We start from the raw sequence: 16,687 nt of genomic DNA, 5'->3' as shown, positions 1-16,687 counted from the left end.
TATATTAGTATTTGCATCAAAGATCTGACTGGTTTCATGCATCAGCTGAGAGATGGTGTTCACAAAGACGTGTGGTGAAGAGAGAAACTGTTGCTCTTTATGAAAACAAAATAGCTGTTTTTTAAAGAAAAAGATGGAAAAGCTACTGGATTTCTCAGACGCTTTAGACCTGATCTGAAGATCTGTAGACGGCATGTGTTTGTGTTCAGAAGCTTTTAAATAAAGTCTGAAACTGGTTATTATTCGTGGCCAAAGAAACAGAAATGTGTGGATGTGCATCACTAAAGGTTTATGCTTTCTGTGCTTTGTTTTCATGACAGTTAAACAATTTTGCCTCCAAACAATTTGTAATTCTGTAATGCATCCAGATGTCTGAATTATTAATTGTATTTGTAAAGCAAGCAAGCAAGTTTATTTATACAGCAAATTTCAAATACAATAGTAATTCATGTAAATTTTAAATAAGCATAATTAACAATGTATAGAAATAAAACAAGTATCAATGAAAGCAAAGAATAAACAAAATCATTATTTTTAATTGTAGATGCCGTTGAAATCTCATTGTTGTGATACAATATTTTTAACGTATTCAAGTAAAAATAGATGCAAATAAATTAAATACAAATTTAAAAAAAGAATATTATAATGCTAACAAAAGTAAATACTGAAATTAAGAGAAAATGGTGAAGATACAGTTTTAATTCAATTGCTTGTAAATTTCACAATTAATTACAAATAAATAGCAAAATCTATCTATCTATCCTAGTTATGTATTTTATATATATATATATATATATATATTATTTCAGCAGTATTATTATATATTTAAATACTATAATAGTCATATTTTGAATTATTTTTTATTTTCAGTTTTCTTTTTCTTTTTTTCTTTTATTTACATTTTTATATTTTTTATAACTAATTTTAAGTTTGTATTTTTTAGCTTGGTTTGTAAAACTGTTAAATTATTTTATTACAGATTTAGATTTATTAGATCTATCTATCTATCTATCTATCTATCTATCTATCTATAATTATTTTATTTTGTTATTTTTAATTTAGGGAGAAATGTAAGCTTGTTCTTGGCAGGTTTTGTGACATCTGTGTGGTGTTCTTTGTCAGCATTTATCAGATATGACTTATGCACAGGATTACTTGGGAAACTGCTTCTTTAAATGTGTGCCTACACACACACACACACACACGCACACACACACACACACACACACACACACACACGCACGCACACACAGTGACACAGAAGGGGTTGTTGCTAGGATACACAGTGTGAGATGGAGGAGAAAGAGCAGAGCGTTATTTAAACGCTGAAAGCAGAGACCGTCTACATCTCACTCATCTGACGCTGGAGAATGATCAGTGGTTTTGCTGAAGGATTTCTGTCATCTTCTGTTGATTTTTCCTCAGAAAGCTCAGAGCTGACGTCTCCTGTCGTCGCAGAGCGACTGTTGTTTTGCTGAAATGGATCAGAAAAGCTTCACCCTGTCAGAGATGCGTCTGTGAACACCAGAGCCGATGGTGAGCGTTCATTAGACACACACACACACACACACACACACACACCTCACCTGAACACAAACACTGCGAGGAGGAGGAACTGATGACATTTGACCTTTCACTAAGCTCCGCCCTCCTCGGATACTGTTGCTCACTCAGAACAGCCCATAAACATCAATCGAAAATTTGATATTTCATTTGAAGTAATGTACTTGTTTTTCTAATTGTACGTGAGATAGAAAGAATAAAAATATATAAATACAGGTAAAACTTTGGAAATAATTTGGAAAATTCCTTCATAATACATGGTTACAGTGTGCCCTACTTTTAAGAAATATTATTTTTTTAACAATGTATGTTGTTTCAATAGTTATTAAAAACTTAGAAAAACATTAGAAAAAAATTGTTTATGAGTGTAATATATTTTGTTTATTTCTGTGTATTGTTTTGTATGTAATACTACTACTACTAATAACAAATAATGATTAAAATATCTAAAATATTTTAAAGATATTTGAAAATAAGAAGAGTCACTATTATGATTTTTTAAAATAAATTGCAATATAATATAAAATATATTATTATTATTATTATTATTATTATTATACCCACATTTATTTTTATTATTATTGTTATTTAATGGTTCCCAAAATAATGAACTATTGAAATGATTAGCAGCGCTTCTGAAAAAATTCAGAATAAAAGTGCCTGTTTAACTAAAACTGCGTGTGTTTTATTCAGGAGGTCAAAGGTCAGGGCTGGACGGATGAAGAATCAGATGGAGAGAATGAACCGGAGCAGTTTGTGTACGGGATTCAGGTAAAACTCTGTTTCTTGACAGTTTTCATCTGCCTTTAAGCATTTTGTAAGTATTTGTCATGTTAGTAATGTTGCTTGTATTATAAAGCAGCAAAAGTCGTTTTATTTTTCATTTCATTTTCTTCATGTGGTACTAGCTGAACATATGTATGAAATATTTCCTTTTGGGTTTAAATCTTAAAAAATTGGGAAACAAATCACTAGTTACAGTATGTAAGTTTGGGATCAGACTTTTAATGTTTTTAAAGAAGTCTCTTCTGCTCATCAAGACTGCATCTATTTGATAAAAAATACAGAAAAATACAGTAATCTTTCAAAATGTTATTACAACATAAAATAATAGTTACTATTTTAATATTCTTTAAAATATAATATATTTCTGCGATGCAAAGCTGAATTTCCATCATCATTCCTCCAGTCTTCAATGTCACATGATCTTCAGAAATCAGAATAATATGATGATTTATTATCAGTCATTTGATATTTTTGGATTCTTTGATGAATAAACGGTTCAAAAGAACAGCATTAATTCAAAATATAAATCTTTGCTATCACATTTATCACATCCTTGCTGAATAAAAGTTTACATTTCTTTAAACAATTTACCGAATCTTAGAAAAGATTTTTATTTTTAACTTTTGATTCATCAAAGAATCCTGAAAAAGAGTAACACAGGTTCCAAAACAATCTGAAGCAGCACAACTGATAATAAATCATCATATCAGAATGATTTCTGAAGATCATGTGACACTGAAGACTGGAGGAATGATGATGGAAATTCAGCGCTGCATCACAGAAATAAATTAGATTTGAGTCTATATTAAAATAGAAAAACATTATTTTACATCATAATAATATTTCACAATATATTATTTTGATCAAATAAATGCAGCAACATTAAAAATCATTCCGATCCCAAACGTTTGCATCATCTCTTGCAGTGAAGGTGAAGTAATCAAGCGGTTTAATAATGTGTAATATCGCTGTGCACCTGTAGGGGAGCTGTGCAGCTGACCTGTACCGTCACCCACAGCTGGACGCCGACATCGAAGCCGTAAAAGACATTTACACGGACAGCGCTGTGTCCATCAGGTGAGAACCAGCCTCGCTCCACTTCAGATTCAGATCGGTGCATTCACACCCGATTCACACCCGATTCACTTTCACAGAGAGTACGGCTCCATCGATGACGTGGACATCGACCTGCAGATCAACATCAGCTTCTTGGATGTGAGAACACTCTTCCTTTATGACCTGTGCAACATTATAAACACGGGAATAAAGTGATGTGTGTGTTTGTAGGAGGAGGTGGCGACCGCATGGAAGGTGATCCGAACCGAGCCCATCGTCTTACGCCTTCGTTTCTCTCTTTCACAGTACCTGGATGGACCAGGTGAGGAACAAGCATGCTTGCATTTCTCATCTTAATTACTTTACAGTCATTTGATGTCGTTTCCTCCGACAGAACCATCTGTGGAGGTGTTTCAGCCATCCACTAAAGAAGGCTTCAGTTTGGGTCTCCAGCTAAAGAAGTAAGTCAGCTATTAAGTTCATTATGCACTCTTTCTAATTTATGTATTCAGCAAGATGCATTAAATTTCTCTTTAGTGACAGGAAAGGCATTTATAATGCTACAGATTTCTATTTTAAATACATTTCGTACTTTGTGTTCATCTGTGAATCCTGAAAAAATTTAATGCATCACGGTTTCTACAAAAAATATAACTTTTTTTAACGTTGATAATAATCAGAAATGTTTCATGAGCTGCAAATCCGCATATTGAGGGTCATGTGACACTGAAAATTCAACTGTGCATCACAGAAATAAATTACAGTTTAACAGATATTCACATAGAAAACAGATATTTTAAATTATAATAATATTTTACATTTTTAAAGTATTTTTTATCAAATACTTAATACAGCTTTAGTGTGCATAATCATTAAAGAAGCTTACTGACTCTAAACGTTCCATTGGTTGTGTGTATTGGAACACTGGCCAATCAGCTTCTTGAACTGGAACACAAATTTGCATAAAGATTCTTCTTCGCTGCAGTTTTAGCATCAAGTCATTCTGATTGACCGAGCTGAAAATGTAACAAAAGGGTGTTGAAATACAGGCTGAAGCTTGTTTTGGTGTGTGTAGGATCCTCAGTACGTTCACGTCGCAGCAGTGGAAGCACCTCAGTAATGAGTTCCTCAAAGCCCAGCAGGAGAAGAGGCACAGCTGGTTCAAAGCCGGAGGAACCATCAAGAAATTCCGTGCAGGACTGAGCATCTTCTCCCCGATTCCCAAGTACGTCCTCATTGTTTGATATGAAGACACACGTCATACACGCTGACAGTCTGATCGTGGTTGATGCATCTAGAATGGGGCTTTAATTAAATCAGCTGGAAGTGTTTTCCCCATAGGGAACTCAGAAAACAACTCTTCATTAATCAGTTTGAAGCACTGAACCAAATCAACCAACTCCAGAATAATCACAAAATTACAATAAAAAAATAAATGTTAGCTTAAACTTAAACATTTAATCTTAACGTCTTCATAGCTTTTCAAGTAAATGTATCTCGATTCAAGAACATGTTCATATTCTTACTGAAAAACAAGACAAAAATACTGAGTAGAGTAAATATCTATTTTTTTTTTTATTTTTTTTATTTTTTTTTTACTATTGAAACATTCTTAAATTAAGATATATAATAGAGATGCATAATGACATTGTCTCATATTGAGTCTCTTTTTGTGAATAAAAAAAAGTGTTAAAACTAAGTGATTTTATACTTAAAATAAAACAAAAACAAAAATTATAGGAAAAGCCCATTTTGATTCCAAAAAATAAACTTTCTGACCCCATTGGCTTTTTTAGTTTCTTTTTCTAAGCTAAAAATGTAACAAAATTAAAAAAAAATGTAACAAAAATAATCTTGCTTCTCAAGTTTATGCGTCTTGAGTTAAGAATGTTTAGATGTTTGTACTGGAAAATTAGACAAGAACACTCAATAACTAAGTGCTGGTTCTACTTTAGTCAGAAATCATAATTAAGCTAATTCCAGCGTGAACTCATCCGCTGGCTGTGGCCTCCATCTTGGCTCCAGGTCTCCCAGTTTCCCCCTGATCCAGGACTCGGTGTTGAAAGGCAAACTGAACGTGCCCGAGCTCAGAGTCCCCCGGCTCATGAACCGCTCCGTCTCCTGTACCATGAAGAACCCCAAGGGGGAGCTGTTTAGTTATCCTCCGAACAGCCAGGTCAGCATCCCGTCTTCCCCGACTGCACGCTTTCTGCTCTCCTCGCTTCTCCATCCCTGTGACCCCTCACTAGGACCTCCAGATTAAACATGGATGCACAGTCCCTCATCCCAGCCCTCCGACACCCCCCTCGCCTAACACGGCTGGCTGGCATCTTTCCCATAATGCTTTGTCTCCGTTAACCCATCAGACTGTGGCTGTCCCGGCGGGCAGGGCCCCTGCGCAGATTACCACCCGCCAGCTGATTGAGTTGTTTTTCTCATCCCAGGCGGGCGGACACTGCAAGAACATCCCCACGCTGGAGTACGGCTTCCTCGTGCAGGTACAGCCTCAGAGACATGCATCACTTCATCAATTCCCATGATGCCCAGTGTGCATCCAAACATTACATCCATGCATCTGAACGTGTGAGTGAGTCTAAATAAGGACCGTAAATCAGAATAAAAGGTTATAATCATGATAACCAGAGGATAAAAGCAATTGGCAAAAATTTACAGCTTTATTTTAGAAGTAAAAATTTTTTTTAAATTAAATTAAATTAAATTAAATTAAATTAAATTAAATTAAATTAAATTAAAAAATATTAAATTAAATTAGAAATAAATACTGAATTAATGCACACCTAAGGTGATAATATTACACAATTTAATTTGTCATAATGATAGATGATTACAGCATCTACCAAAAATGTACAGCTTTGTTTTAAAGTTTACAAATAAAATAAAATGAATGAAATAAAATTAAAAAATATAAAATTTCATTAGAAATCAAATAAAAAACAGAATTAATGCACACCAAAGGTGATAATAAAACAACATTTAATATGTCAGAAATGTACAGCTTTGTTTTGAAGATTAAAAATAAAATACAATTAATGAAATAAAAAAATGATAAATTAAATTAGAAATAAAATTAAAAACAGAATTAATGCACACCTTAATCTGCCAAAAATCTTCAGCTTTATTTTGATAAATAAAATTTCATTAAATAACAAATAAAATTAAAAGAGATTAAAAATAATTCAATTCAGTCATACATCAATAGAAATAAAAAGAACTGAATAAGCATAAGTCTTCTCAGTTATCGAAACTTGCTAATTTAATGTAATAATATAACCAACTTTTATATGCATTAATGACGCACATGATTAAAGCATCTACCAAAAATGTGCAGCTTTATTTTGAAGTTAAAAAATAAATTAGAAACAAAGATCAAACAAATGAAATGAGCAACAGTCCACTAAATTATTAAAAATGAATGCACACCAAAGGTGATAATATAACTGTGGTCTGAAATCATTTATTTAGTTTTTACCACACAAGGCTGACCACTTGTGCGTGTGTTTATCTTTAGAAACTGTTCAGGTTTTCCTTCTTAAAGTGAATTAATCATTTCTTAAATCTCTTTAGACTACTTATAAAGTATTTGGTGTAAAACCGCTTTTATTAGTTCAGACTGAACATGACGGAGAGGTAACTGAACCTGTGATTACTTTATAGCTAAAAGTGACAGAAAAGACATGTATTATGTTACAGACAGTGAATCATCATATTTTCATGATTTCTGAAGATCACTGTAGACTGGAGTAATGATGCTGAAAATAAAGATTTGATCGCAGATATATATTTCAGTTTAACAGATATTCACATAGAAGACTGTTATTTAGAATCACAATAATATTTCACATTTTTACTGTATTTTTGATCAAATAAATGCAGCTGTGGTGAGCCTAAACATGAAAAAATCTAGTGTTTTATGTGTATTTGAAGCCCAACTGGAGCACTGGCTTGACCAATCAGCTTCTAGAACTGGAGCGAACTTCTTTGCAATATGTGTCCCAGTGCAGTTTCCATCAGATTGCTGATTCGCTCTGTGATTGCGGTGTGTTTCTCCATCAGCATCTCATCATCGTCTCTGTCTTTCCTCCGTTAGATCATGAAATACTCTGAGCAGCGGATCCCTACTCTGAACGAGTACTGCGTGGTGTGTGACGAGCAGCACGTCTTCCAGAACGGATCCATGCTGAAGGTAAACATCAGCTGTCGCTCACGCCTAAAGCTGGGTTCTGTGCTCTGATTGGTCGGTTTGTTCCCGCCAGCCTGCGGTCTGCACGAGAGAGCTGTGTGTGTTTTCCTTCTACACGCTGGGAGTGATGTCCGGAGCGGCCGAGGAGGTGGCCACCGGCGCTGAGGTGTGTTTATTCCCTCCTCTGGTGTCCTGAGGTCTGGTGTTTGTGGAGTGATTGACAGGTGATGTTCATCTCTAGGTGGTGGATCTGCTGGTGGCCATGTGTCGCGCCGCTCTCGAGTCGCCGCGTAAAAGCATCATCTTTGAGCCGTATCCGTCTGTGGTCGACCCCAGTGACCCCAAAACACTCGCCTTCAACCCGAAGGTGAGCGTCTCTACTTGCACTCGTATGAACTAATGTTTGATCTGCTGAGGCTGGAATACAGTGCACTGAACAGATTCAGATTGAGATGAATGCATCATCCTGAATAAGATTTCTATTGATGTACGGTTTGTTGTGATAATATAATATTTGGATGAGATGCAACTATTTGGAAATCTGGAATCTGAGGGAGCAAAAAATCGAAATATTGAGAAAATCACATTTAAAGTTGTTTAAATGAAGTTCTTTGCAATGCATATCACTAATCAAAAATTAAGTTTTGATAGATTTACAGTATGAAATTTACAAAATATCTTCATGGAACATGATCTTTACCTAATATCCTAATAGTTTTTGGCATAAAAGAAAAAGCAATAATTTTGACATGTAACGGTCAGGTCACTGAAACACAAATCCGGCGCTAATTGAAAGAAAACAAGTTTTAAATCCAAGATTTGGTGATAATAGCATGATGAGAGATTTACAAGCAATTTATCATTTTTTTGACCACAAACACCAAATTAGGGAAAGGGTTTCCAGCACAGCAAAAAGCCTGAAAAGATCAAAAGAAAAAAGATCAGTCCATGGCGTCAGAAAACTTATCTTATTTCACCCTTGAGATTTCTTTATATTTCAAACCCCACAAACAGAATTTACTTCTTGTTTTAAGCAGCAACTTGCTGATTTTTTATTTAGCTTCTTAAGTAAATGTATCTTGATTTAGGAATGTTTTGATGTTTGTAGGAAAAGACAAAAACAAAAATAGACAAATAATTTTTTTTGCAGTGTATTATGATTTATATCAACTTTAACCAGGATCAAATCTCTCCTCCTCTCTCTCTCTCTCTCTCTGTGTGTGTGTGTGTGTGTGTGTGTGTGATTATTGTACTGCTCCTGTGCCGAACAGAAGAAGAATTATGAGCGTCTGCAGAAAGCTCTAGACAGTGTGATGTCTATTCGGGAAATGACACAGGTATTCATTAATATTGCATGATATATCTGGTTTATAGTCCAATTGAGTTTTTTGAGGCACTGTTGAGCAATGATGCATAAATATTTATTCATATCTTATTTGTTTCTATTTGTTCATATAGAAATCATGCAAAAACTAAATTAAAGTATGTGATTATATAATATATACGATGTTGATAAATGAGTTTTTCCATAACTGTATTTGTATTATCAGGGCTCATATCTGGAGATTAAGAAGCAGATGGATAAACTGGATCCTCTGGCTCATCCGTTATTGCAGTGGTGAGTTAAATAGCAACAGGCCGAGCTTTACACTGATTTTACCACAGTAAGTGTGTTTACACCTGTCTGATGGTTTATTGCTTCATCCGTCTCTCTCTCTCAGGATTATATCCAGTAATCGCTCTCATATTGTGAAGCTGCCGCTCAGTAGGGTAAGATGAACACTGTTAAATGCATGAACAGCTTTACTTTCATAAGCTTGTGTTTATCTCGTCTTCACTTTTGTATTTTGTTGCTGCAGCAGCTGAAGTTCATGCACACGTCTCATCAGTTTCTGCTGCTGAGCAGCCCGCCAGCAAAAGAAGCTCGATTTCGCACCGCAAAGAAACTCTACGGCAGCACCTTCGCCTTCCAGTGAGTCACACACACACACACACACACACACACACACACAGAATTAAAGTTACGTCAGAGCACATCACTTCACTGTCTGCGCTCGCTGCATACAAGAGACATGAACCAGAAAAGTTTGTTTCTGCACAGAATATTTGGTGTGTTGTTTTTATTACTGTTTTTATTTTGATCAAATAAATGCAGCCTGACAAAAATGAAAACATAAGACTTCTTTCAAAAATAACAAACTAGAACGCCTCCATTATAATCAAAAAGCTGTCTGCAGTAAATGCAAGTGATGCAGTGTGTCAGACTACTTTTCTTATAAATTAAATTTTTCTTACAAACAATTTTTTTCTTACAAACTAATTTTTTCGTACAAACTATATTTTTCGTACAAACTAAATTTTTTGTACAAACTACATTTTTTGTACAAACTACTTTTTTCATACAAACTACTTTTTTCATACAAACTACTTTTTTCATACAAACAACTTTTTTCGTATAAACAAAATTTTTCGTACAAACTACTTTTTTGCATAAACTAAATTTTCGTACAAACTAAATTTTTTGTACAAACTACATTTTTTGTTCAAACTACTTTTTTCGTACAAACTACTTTTTTCGTAAAAACTACTTTTTTCGTATAAGCTAAATTTTTCTTACAAACTAAATTTTTCATACGAACTACTTTTTTCGTACAAACAACTTTTTTCATATAAACCAAATTTTTCGTACAAACTACTTTTTTCGTATAAACTAAATTTTTCGTACAAACTACTTTTTTGCATAAACTAAATTTTCTTACAAACTACATTTTTTCGTACAAACTGCATTTTTTTGTACAAACTACTTTTTTTGTACAGACTGTATTTTTTGCACAAACTACTTTTTTCGAACAAACTACTTTTTTCGCATAAACAAAATTTTTCTTACAAACTGCTTTTTTCGTACAAACTACATTTTTCTTAAAAACATAATTTTGATGACAAACTCCATTTTGCTTTATTGAATATAACTTAATTGTTTGCCTCTACAGTTTTGTGCTAAAGATCATTGCTTTCAGAATCAAGACTGTTTTGGTTGCATTGGGTGCACAGTGTAGAAATTGGGATCCCAAATCCTCTTTTCTATTGAGCAACATCTATTTGTCTAGTTCCAGGGCCTGTTTTATAGCCTATTCATGAGAATCTGCCAACAAATCAGATTTATAAGCCTCTGATCAGGTTACTATTCAGAGCTCGGTGAAATATTCCCTACAGTCTTGACAGACCACCAGAGAAATGATGTCAAAAGAACAAAATATAATGACAGGTTTATATCAGGTGGTATAAATTTAAACACTACTGGATGACACATCAGTTTCTTTTTTGGTGCTATTTCTGTGCTTTTTGTGTTATTTTTGTGGACACATTTCCACTTTTAGAAATAAAAGCCATCCAAAAACAGCCAACAAAAGACTAGCATAACTCAGAAATATCTCCAAGCGTCTGTGTTTAAAAATACTCTTGTGCCAGATTTAACAATCGACCGCTGTGCTTTTCCTCCATGAACGTTGCTTCATACTGTACGAGATGTGTGAGTGATGCATGATCATAAAAAACTCACAACCATGAGTCTCCAAGTTCTTGGTCGTTTGCTTATAGATCTAAAAGTCCGGCACCATCAAGTCTCTGATTTTCTGGCCTGTGGGATTTTTTCAGGTGTTTTATCATCACTTGTTTCTCTCTCTAGTGGCTCGCATATTGAGAACTGGCACTCAGTTCTGAGAAATGGACTGGTCAATGCATCTTATACTAAACTGCAGGTATGTAAGTGACATCTCCTCGTGGGACAGCTCATGCTCTCTGCTATCTTTCTCTTGTTTTCCAGAACAAATATCTAAAAGAATTATTAAACCACATTTACTTCCGAAGCAAAGTGGCATGAGGCTTGTTTTCTAAGAAAGTGACTTTATGTGTAAAACAAGAAAAGTATCTACTAATGGGGTCAGAAAAATCTACTTAATTCCAAGGGAGAGGCTTTTTTTCTGACTGGTTGATATTTTTCTGGTTTCAAACAAAAGCTTACTTAAGTTTGATCAGAAAACAGGACTTGTTTTCATCTTTATTAAAGAATATTTAAATATTTGTGGGGGATAACAAAACAGAAATGCTAAGAACTAACATCAGTCTGAGGCATCCACTTATAATCTTTGAAAATAATAGTTATTTTTGCATTTTTTGTCCAATGCATGTTTAATTCTCACTGAATTCTCAACGATTTCCTTTGTATTCTTGTCTTGTTTTCCAGAGCGAATTTCTAAACATGCAAAAATCAACATGCATTTATTTGAAATGCAAAATGGCAAAAGCGTTTAATGAGAAACTAATCAAAATGAAGTGACCTTATGTTTAAAACAACAAAATATCAGTCAATAATAAACTACGTTTCTCTTTCTGAATAATCAATGCTTTTTCTTTGTTTCGAGTATAAACTTTGTAAGTTTTTCAGAAAATGTTATCTTTTTGATGTTATTATCTTGATTTTAAGAATATTTAGATATTTTTACTTCCACTTCAACATCTTAAAAAAAAAATATGAACTTTGCATCTTTAATCCAATTTAGTGTAAAAATGATGTTATTACAAATCATAGCAGGTTTACGTCTGGTTCGTTCATCACACTGGAAAAGGAAGGTCAAGATGCATTGCATTGTGGGATACACCACATTATGCAAATATGCTAAAAATAAATGTCGTTCTCAAGCTTGCACTAACTGAAGACTTCGGGATCAGTGATGTTCGATGAGGTTTCTAGAGCGTTTGTGTTCAACACTGAAGATGAAGCTTGCCAGGAAAACTAGGAGCTTTCCATTCATTCTCCTGGAACGACGTCCATCTTTAAATGCATTCAGTCGTACAGCTTTAAACGCATCTTCACAGGAAACCATCATCATCATCATCCTCACCTTCTGTCTTCTTTCCTTTCATGCTTTCGTTCATCTCCCACCATGGTTTCTTCTGCTTTTATTGAATGCATCCCATCAGACGTCTGTGATGTGTTTCTCTTCTGTCACGGGGAGCGTGTGCAGAGCGTGTAACTGTCTCCTCCTCTTCTTCTTCTCTTTCATCAAAGCTGCATGGAGCAGCGTACGGGAAGGGCATCTATCTGAGCCCCATTTCCAGTATTTCCTTTGGATACTCAGGTAGGATCCAGACCGGTGTCCTCTGTGTTTCTCTGTGGGTTCCTCATCACATCTCGGTCTGTAACAAACACCTCGTCTGTTTCCTGATCCGTGTGAATGCTTTTATTCTTGTATGTGCTGGATTTAGTTTTTCCTTTTCCAATCTGCAAACAAACATTTTCTTCAAGTATCCTTACAACAAAATATATTGATACAACTGATTGTATTGATACTTGATACAATCAGTTTCTTCCTCTGTATTCTTGTCATGTTGTTGCAGATTTAAATATTGTAACATTCATTTATTTGAGAAGCAAAATGACTTGACATTAATAGATATCTTAGATATTAAGTCTTGTTTTTATGAAGAATGTAATTGTAGAAATGTAAAAAAGGCAAATAAATAAATACATTCTAGGAGTAAGATGGGGTAAGAAAAATAAAGTTTATTTAAAGGGAAAACAAGATTATTATTTTCTTTTTTTTAAGGACAGTTTTTCAGAAAATAAGTCTTTTATCTAATGTCATTAGTAATTGCATCTTAATTTAAGAATGTTAAGATATTTTTACTTTTAAAAATGAAATCTTGGGTAAAAAATATATATAAAAAAATTATACTTTTTTTATTTTTATTATTATTATTAATTTTCTAAAAGCAAATCATAAAATCTCTTGCAATGTTACCTGAATTTTTTTTTTTTTTTTTTTTTTTACTGAAAAACAAGTCAAATCTGACTATAAAAAAAAAAACACACACACACATTGCAAAATCAACCACCCAATGCACTTTTTGTTAATATAGCTGTCAAAAATGTCTAAGTAATAAATTCTAGAAAGAACGACACTGAGCACATACTGTAGATTAAATGTATTTCTATTCTAAGAATAAGAAAAGTTGCATAAAAACACTGACCGATTCTGTTCAAGGGATGAATGCAAGATTGAATGTTGATCGATTGATTGATTTTATTTCAGGAATGGGGAAGGGGCAGCATCGCATGCCCACTAAAGATGAGTTAGTCCAGCGATATAATCGAATGAACACCATGCCACAGGTACGACAGAAGCATTAGAAGCATGTGCTCAGAGTCTCAGAGGAGTAAATAAGAGTTATTTGTCCTTTAACAGAGTCGTCCCATTCACTCACGCTTCCTCCAGAGCAGGAACTTAAACTGCATCGCTCTCTGTGAAGGTGAAACCTGCTCTTGCAATTCAGTTTGAATATCTATTGCTTGATGGCTTCCCTCGTGTGAGCTGAAATCCTGTTTCTCAAGCAAGACTGACACACGGACTGACGACTGTGTTTCTGTGCTGACAGTGATCACGTCTAAAGACCTGCAGAAGCATGGGAACATCTGGGTGTGTCCGGTGTCTGACCACGTCTGCACACGCTTCTTCTTCGTGTGAGGAATCTACGGAAGCCCACAGAGGCCACGCTTTTCTCTTGTTTTCTTCTGATCTCAACTTAGTTTTCTTGTGGATCCGACATAACACAAGCTTGTTTTCTCATGATCTTGACATAAAAAAACTGGTTGTTTTCTCTTGATCGGGATTCAGTTTTCTGTGCACTAGAATAGAATAATTAATAATGATAATAAAATATTTTTTTCTTTTATATTTTATACTTTAGTTAATGTTTTATTAATTTTGTTGTGGGTTTTTGTAATTTTTCGCTTGTCATTTTTGTTTTTCTTAAATCATTTTTATGCATTTTTGTTCCAGTTTCAGTTATTCTAGAACCAAGATAAACTAAATTAAAATAAAAAAATATATATTTTTTTATTTTTAATTTCAAAATCAATTTTTATTTTTATTTCAAGAAACAAAAGTGTTTGTGTGTGTGTGTGTCTGAGTCTCTCTGTGTGTGTGTGTGTATGTCTCTCAGTGTGTGTTTGTGTGTGTGTGTGTGTGTGTGTGTGTGTGTGTGTGCGCGTGTGTGTCTGAGTCTCTGTGTGTGTGTGTGTGTGTGTGTGTGTGTGTCTCTCTGTGTGTGTGTGTGTGTTTCTGTGTCTCTCTCTCTCTCTCTGTGTGTGTGTGTGTGTGTGTGTGTGTGTGTGCGTCTCTGTGTGTGTGTGTGTGTTTGTGCGTGCGTGCGTGCGTCTCTCTCTGTGTGTGTGTGTGTTTGTGCGTGCGTGCGTGCGTCTCTCTGTGTGTGTGTGTGTTTGTGCGTGCGTGCGTGCGTCTCTCTCTGTGTGTGTGTGTGTTTGTGCGTGCGTGCGTGCGTCTCTGTGTGTGTGTGTGTGTTTGTGCGTGCGTGCGTGCGTCTCTCTCTGTGTGTGTGTGTGTTTGTGCGTGCGTGCGTGCGTCTCTCTCTGTGTGTGTGTGTGTGTGTGTATTTTACTTCTTACATGATTAATCTACAGCACTTAATAGGCAAAGGTACACATGCCTGAGGTATAAGCTTAATTAACTTCATTAATTAATTAGAGCTATTGTTTGGATACTGGGTCGGATGTTTATGTCAAGATCAAAAGAAACAAATATTTTGTTATGATCAAAAGAAAAAATGAAATTCTTCCTCAGTATTTTTGTCTTGTTTTCAAGTACAAATATCAAAACATTCATGAATCAAGAAACATTTACTCGAGAAGCAAATTTGCATAAGAAGTGTTTTTTATTTCTTAAAAAAAGATGATTTTCTCTAATTTTAAACAAAAACTCTTTTATTTTTGATGCATTTTTCAGAAAAGATTTAAGAAAGTTTAGATATTTGTACTGGAAAATAGAAAAAATACTTTTGCAGTGATTTGATAAAAAATAAAGTATATATATATATATATATATATATATATATATATATATATATATATATAAAATAAATATATATAAATACACAAAGCAGGGACATATGCTTTATAAATAACCTATACATATATATTTTCACAAAAAAATTGTGCACAAAAATTGTGGCATGCACAGGCGGTTTGATATATTATTATTTCACATTTCAATATATATGTTTTCAGTTTTTCATTTTTATATATTTTTGTCTTTTTTTATTTTATAGCTTTATTTGTAATTATTTAAGCTTTAGTTTTTAGTTATTTTAATACTTGAACATATTTTATTTGTTAGTTAATCGCCAAGGCAAATTATAATTTTTTTATTTATTTTAATAGTCTGTTATATTTATTGCTTTATTGCGACTAACGAAAACGCTTTGCATAGTTTCAGCTAACAATAAGAACACTAATAGGCTACTGTCAAGTGAAAGCCGCTCACAAAGCATGAATATATTGATGTGTAACATATGAAATATTGTTTTAATGTGATCGGTGTGTGTGTGTGTGTGTGTCAGGTACGAGGACGGTCAGGTGGGAGATGCTAACATTAACACACAGGAGCCTAAGATCCAGAAGGAGATCATGCGTGTGATCGGCACCCAGATCTACTCCAGCTGAAGGAGGACTTTCCTGAGAGTGACACGTTTAAGGGATAAGCCCCGCCCACAACCCTTCGACTTCCCACAGAGCCGCTGTCAATCAAAACAGCCTGGCGCCTGATTGGACGAGACGGTTGGCCAATGAACACGCAGGAGCGTAAAGTCGCACCTGTTGCTCGTTTGATCCTCTTCATAGCAGTTCGATGGATCTATACACATACAAACAAGAACGTCGTTTAAAAATGTTTATTATTGGATGTAAATGATGAATCTGTGTTTCGTATCTTCTTCATCTGTCTCCTCCGCTGCTCTTTCTGACTGATGACATTTATTAATATCCCAGATGTATTTATCTAGGAGTCTCCTGCTGGAAACAATTTCCTGTCGTTTGTTGATTTATCGCCCGACAGATCACGGATGAGAGGACGTCGTTACTCACGTTTAGACTTTTCTCTTTTACGTGACGCCGTTTTGATGCCGTCATCAGGCTTTATTTGCATTCTCAGACATTCCCAGGGCTTGTGGGTAATTTTTCACAAACCCTGCAGAGGGAAGATGTACAGCTGCAGTCAAACATTTGGA

At 34.6% G+C, this 16,687-nt stretch overlaps 1 protein-coding gene across 1 annotated transcript in view; it reads left to right on the top strand.

Annotated features, from left to right (window-relative positions):
• The window catches only part of LOC113061388 (poly [ADP-ribose] polymerase 6-like), a 22,970-nt gene extending 6,283 nt beyond the window's left edge, over positions 1–16,687 (top strand). The window contains exons 6-27 of the mRNA XM_026230444.1: positions 1,426–1,536; positions 2,257–2,334; positions 3,332–3,426; positions 3,504–3,564; positions 3,637–3,727; positions 3,800–3,866; positions 4,481–4,630; positions 5,431–5,581; positions 5,772–5,903; positions 7,514–7,609; positions 7,680–7,772; positions 7,848–7,973; positions 8,878–8,943; positions 9,157–9,224; positions 9,328–9,376; positions 9,466–9,578; positions 11,292–11,364; positions 12,675–12,744; positions 13,699–13,778; positions 13,852–13,915; positions 14,042–14,126; positions 16,022–16,687. Of these exons, the coding sequence (XP_026086229.1) occupies positions 1,534–1,536; positions 2,257–2,334; positions 3,332–3,426; positions 3,504–3,564; positions 3,637–3,727; positions 3,800–3,866; positions 4,481–4,630; positions 5,431–5,581; positions 5,772–5,903; positions 7,514–7,609; positions 7,680–7,772; positions 7,848–7,973; positions 8,878–8,943; positions 9,157–9,224; positions 9,328–9,376; positions 9,466–9,578; positions 11,292–11,364; positions 12,675–12,744; positions 13,699–13,778; positions 13,852–13,915; positions 14,042–14,126; positions 16,022–16,124 (1,914 nt within the window). The 5' untranslated portion in view covers positions 1,426–1,533 and the 3' untranslated portion in view covers positions 16,125–16,687. The remainder of the gene's footprint in view (positions 1–1,425; positions 1,537–2,256; positions 2,335–3,331; positions 3,427–3,503; positions 3,565–3,636; positions 3,728–3,799; positions 3,867–4,480; positions 4,631–5,430; positions 5,582–5,771; positions 5,904–7,513; positions 7,610–7,679; positions 7,773–7,847; positions 7,974–8,877; positions 8,944–9,156; positions 9,225–9,327; positions 9,377–9,465; positions 9,579–11,291; positions 11,365–12,674; positions 12,745–13,698; positions 13,779–13,851; positions 13,916–14,041; positions 14,127–16,021) is intronic.

Source organism: Carassius auratus, chromosome 43, assembly GCF_003368295.1.
Source record: "Carassius auratus strain Wakin chromosome 43, ASM336829v1, whole genome shotgun sequence".
NCBI classification, from domain to species: Eukaryota; Metazoa; Chordata; class Actinopteri; order Cypriniformes; family Cyprinidae; genus Carassius; species Carassius auratus.
This window is presented reverse-complemented; position numbering and strand designations above follow the sequence as displayed.